At 37.7% G+C, this 4,358-nt stretch overlaps 1 protein-coding gene across 1 annotated transcript in view; it reads left to right on the top strand.

Moving 5' to 3' along the window:
* The window catches only part of LOC111697165 (uncharacterized), a 4,440-nt gene extending 729 nt beyond the window's left edge, over nucleotides 1-3,711 (top strand). The window contains exons 3-9 of the mRNA XM_023467069.1: nucleotides 502-690; nucleotides 903-1,040; nucleotides 1,311-1,454; nucleotides 1,802-2,770; nucleotides 2,875-3,042; nucleotides 3,210-3,317; nucleotides 3,612-3,711. Coding sequence (XP_023322837.1) covers nucleotides 502-690; nucleotides 903-1,040; nucleotides 1,311-1,454; nucleotides 1,802-2,770; nucleotides 2,875-3,042; nucleotides 3,210-3,317; nucleotides 3,612-3,635 — 1,740 coding nt within the window. The 3' untranslated portion in view covers nucleotides 3,636-3,711. The remainder of the gene's footprint in view (nucleotides 1-501; nucleotides 691-902; nucleotides 1,041-1,310; nucleotides 1,455-1,801; nucleotides 2,771-2,874; nucleotides 3,043-3,209; nucleotides 3,318-3,611) is intronic.
* The last annotated feature ends 647 nt before the right edge of the window (nucleotides 3,712-4,358 follow it).

Genomic DNA, 4,358 nt, shown 5'->3' with positions numbered 1-4,358 from the left:
TTATTTCCCCCCCCCCCCCCTTCAGAAGTGTTAATAAATTCTGTATTTGTATTTCAAAGATAATAAAGAGGTATACTTAAGATATTAAATCTTGTATTTATTTTTAGGGTAACGTTTTTTTTGAGATGCACGTTTAAGGGGATTTAGTGGCTCTATTTACTGCCCATTTCACAATGAATGTTGCTTGTGAAGTATTATCTAATTATTTCTATGTAAGAACTTGGTTTTTCTAGTTCATTCTTGGATAGTTTTCCAGCAGTGGATAAATTTGGAAAGAGAGCTTTTAAGAGTACTGTTGTGAATTGGAAAGGTTTTAATGAAAGTCTGCACTTGAAATTGCACGTATAGGCCCTTTAACCACAGGTTCTCTAATTTGTGGGGGATGAGGGGGGAGGGCTAGATTGAGCATTATTATACAAGGGGTTCAGGGGGGTGTGAAGAGGTACTGGATTCTAGGCCTGATTAGTTTAGTTGAATGTTAAGACTACTTTAACCATTTAGGTTGAAAAAGACTTCTTCCATGATATCGGAAAGGCAACCGGCCTCGATAAGATTGGTAGTGGAGGTGGGTTGGGAGGCCTAGGAGGTGGGTTTGACAAGCTCAAGAAGTTAACCAAGGGAAGTGACGAGGATTGTAAAGTTATCTGGGAAGAGCATCAACAACCTCATTGCTCTACAGAATACGAGAAGGTAAGCCAAGTTCCTAGACGATTAATAGCGGAATTTACTTGGCAAAAATTATTTTTATTTTAATGGCAGTGAGGCACAAAATTCTTCTGCCAGAAATTAACCTACGTCTCTTTTTTGTAATGGTGGGGGGTGGCCACTGGCCATGAGTGTTTGGAAATTTTACCAAGAATTGAGTGTTTTTCAGTTTGACTAATTTGGGCTTTCTTATTTAGATCTGTCATGATGAACCTAAGGAGCAGTGTACTACTGAGTACAATAAACAGTGCAGTACAGAATACCAGAATAAGTGTAACACTGAGTACTCAACTTCATGTGTACAGGAATCCAAGCAAGAATGCAGACAGTGGGAGGTATGATTATTTTTTTTACGTACTGTTAATTCCAGGATGGGGAAAATGAATGAATGAGATGAGGAAAATGAATGAATAAGACTGGAAAGTGAAAGGATGAATAAAATTCTAAATAGGATGAATGAGATTCCCCTCCTTCTGAAAGTGAAATATCATTACTTTGAAATTTTTTTGGGGGATAACTTTTAACAATTTTAGGGGAGGCAAAACTTCTCTCTGGTTTTATATATTCATGTGCCTGAGCCTTTAAAATTATGATTTATTTTTTAGGAGGATGAATGTACGTCTGTGAGTGAACGACAGTGTAAGACCGAGTACAGTAAAGAATGTACCCAGGTCTCTGAAAGACAATGTTCTACAGAGTACAAAAAGGAATGCTGGACTGAGAATGAGAAAAAATGCTGGACTGAACAGGTAAGCTTGGTTTCTTCTTTCAAATGTTAAATTGATATTGTTAGTATATAATTTATTCTACAAATTATTGCGCTGATAGAAATAAAAGGATTAATGGTAATTTGAAGTGAACATCATTTAAAGATGGCAATGCCTGTACCCGTACGCTTTGAGTTTGTCAAAATTTAATTTCAGAAAGGCTTTTAAACCTGCATTTTTGATCAGATCAAGGATTCCAGTATATGGTTGTGAATCGGGCATTTCATCTTTGCTAGGAATGCAACCCTAAGTATGTTTAGTGAAAGCGTTAGTGTTCTAATTGCAGCGTGAAGATTCTTAGGGGACTAAGACTAATTTTATTTGATCAGGATAAGCAATGTTGGGATGAGCCTACCCAAGAGTGCAAGACTGAATATGATCAGCAGTGCTGGACTGAAGATAAACAAGAATGTTCCTCTCATCCACAGTGTGCACAGATCTGGGAACAGAAGTGCAGTACAGCATACAGAACTGTTTGCGAGGATGAACAAGAAGGTGGAAAGAAAGGAAAGCGAGGAAAGAGATCTTCTGGTTTGGCTGCTCTTGCTGGTTTAGCTCCCCTTGGCCTTCCCCTTGGATTACCTTTAGCTGCTCCCTTACTGCTCCCTGCCTTGGCTGCTCCTCTGCTCATTGTGAAGAAGAAGAAATTGGGTCTGCTTGGTCTTCTTGGTCTCCTTGGTCTGAAGAAGCATAAGGGAGGTGGTCAAGAAGAGGAATGCTATCAGGTTCCTGAAACTCACTGCACCTCTATCCCCCACACCTCCAGCTATTCCCAACACACTTCTTCCTACTCCAGCTCGTCAGCTAGGTATAAGAGAGATACTTCTGGATATGGAAGTCAGAATTGTATCACTAAATACAAAACAGTTTGTCCCAGTAGCTTCACCTCCGCATCAGGATCCAAGAAATACAAGCGTAGCATCGGTAGTGGACTTGCAGGTCTGGCTGGTCTTGCTCCTTTTGGTCTTCCTCTACTAGCTCCCCCACTTTTAGCTCCCCTAGCTCTTGGTAAACTGGCTCTTATTAAGAAGAAGAAACTTGGTCTCTTAGGTCTTCTTGGTCTTATTGGTCTGAAGAAGCACAAGGGTGGCAATGAACAAGAGTGCTGGCAGGTACCAGAAAGCCACTGTGCCAAGGTTCCCATTGAGAAGTGCCATGATGTGCAAAAGTGCTGGACTGTTCCGTCTAAGCAGTGTAAGAATGTTCCAAGGCAAGAATGCTGGACTGTTAACAAACAGCAATGTAAGAATGTGCCAAGACAAGAGTGCAAGGATGTGCCTAGAGAACAATGCAAACAGGTAAAATTATTATTTCAATCTTTAGAGTCGTATTTATTCAACAGATCTCGTGATTCATCAAAGTATCATTTTTTATTGGACAATGCATGTATTTTTTGTTTTAGGTTCCTCAGGAGAAATGCTGGGATGAGCCCCGTGAGACATGTCGCCAGGTTCCTCAGGAATCCTGCTGGGATGAACCAAGGCAAACTTGTAGAAAGGTTCCTAGGCAGGAGTGTACTCAGATTCCACACCAGAAATGTACTCAGGTTCCTAATGAAGTGTGCACACAGGTGAAATTATTTTTATCTAAATATATGTTCATATTGTTCCTTAAATCTTACTATTAAAATTATTAAACAATTACTAGGGGCAATTCTCTCAATTAAAAGGTATTCGTTCCAAGTATTTGTCAGTAACTGAATTTTTTTATGGGTTTTCAACTGAAATGGCATTTTAGGTGCCCCATGAGAAATGTTGGGATGAGCCCCATCAGAAGTGTTGGACTGAATCCCACCAGAAGTGTTGGAATGAGCCAAAACAAAACTGCGGATATGTTAACGTTAAGGTAATCTTAAACAAACAATTTTGTGTGATCTAGGATTTTGGACTTCTTAACTAGAAATTTTCGAACCCTTAATTTCAAAATTAGATATCGAGGTTTGCACCATTAGGTTGTAAAGATCTAGGGATTAGGAAATTTGAGTTTGTTGCGTAAGCTCACTTTGTCCTCAAATTTAGCCATGAAGATATTTGGCGTTCTGTGTGTTTCATTATCTTAAGTATTTTTACGTAGAATTGAATTCGAATCGACATTTAAAGAGTCTGAGAAGTATCCTATTGCTTACATTGTTTGTTACAGGTTGCGAGACGAGTCTGCCACTGATTTTATCTACGGATCTTAATTTAATTTTTAGATAATTATGTATTAATATTCTATGAATAAACGACTTTATTATTACTATAGTTCTTTTACTAGGATTACTTTAGAAAGATAATTTCAATGTCTCTTTTTATTGACAGATTTACAATAGTACTTTGTACTGTGTTAATTATCAACAAACTATTCAGTATTAAATTTCACCAGGTTATTTGCATTCGAGAGATTAGTTCTTTGTTTTAAATGACTGAGAAATATTTGGTTATTTGAGTCGATTTATTAAAGTTTATTTTGAGAGACTTATTTAAGTAACTGAATTGCTGTACATGGGCAGCATATAGTGTGTAACTATAACTATACGAAGACTTTTGCACTTGTGCACGAACAATCTAAGGTTGAAAGGCTACATAGATCTCTTTGCATTCAGGGTCGCGAGAAATCACTGATATAGTCTCTTTGAAACAATTTTTTTTGTCTGTGTATATTTTACTTCGAAAATAATCGAACTGAAACCGAAATGCGAAATGCAAGTTTTAACTAACTGTCCTTGACTTCTGCACTTGACAAAAATCGAACGTTGACAGGCTACATAGCTCTCTTTGCATTCAGGGTCGCGAGAAATCACTGATAGTCTCTTTGAAACTTTTTTTTGTCTATGTATATTTTACTTCAAAAATATTCGAAATGAAAGTTTTAAGCAACTGTCAACGTATTATTAAATGCCTGTTT

The sequence above is a fragment of the Eurytemora carolleeae genome, unplaced genomic scaffold, assembly GCF_000591075.1.
Source record: "Eurytemora carolleeae unplaced genomic scaffold, Eaff_2.0 scaffold128, whole genome shotgun sequence".
Lineage (NCBI taxonomy): Eukaryota > Metazoa > Arthropoda > Copepoda > Calanoida > Temoridae > Eurytemora > Eurytemora carolleeae.
This window is presented reverse-complemented; position numbering and strand designations above follow the sequence as displayed.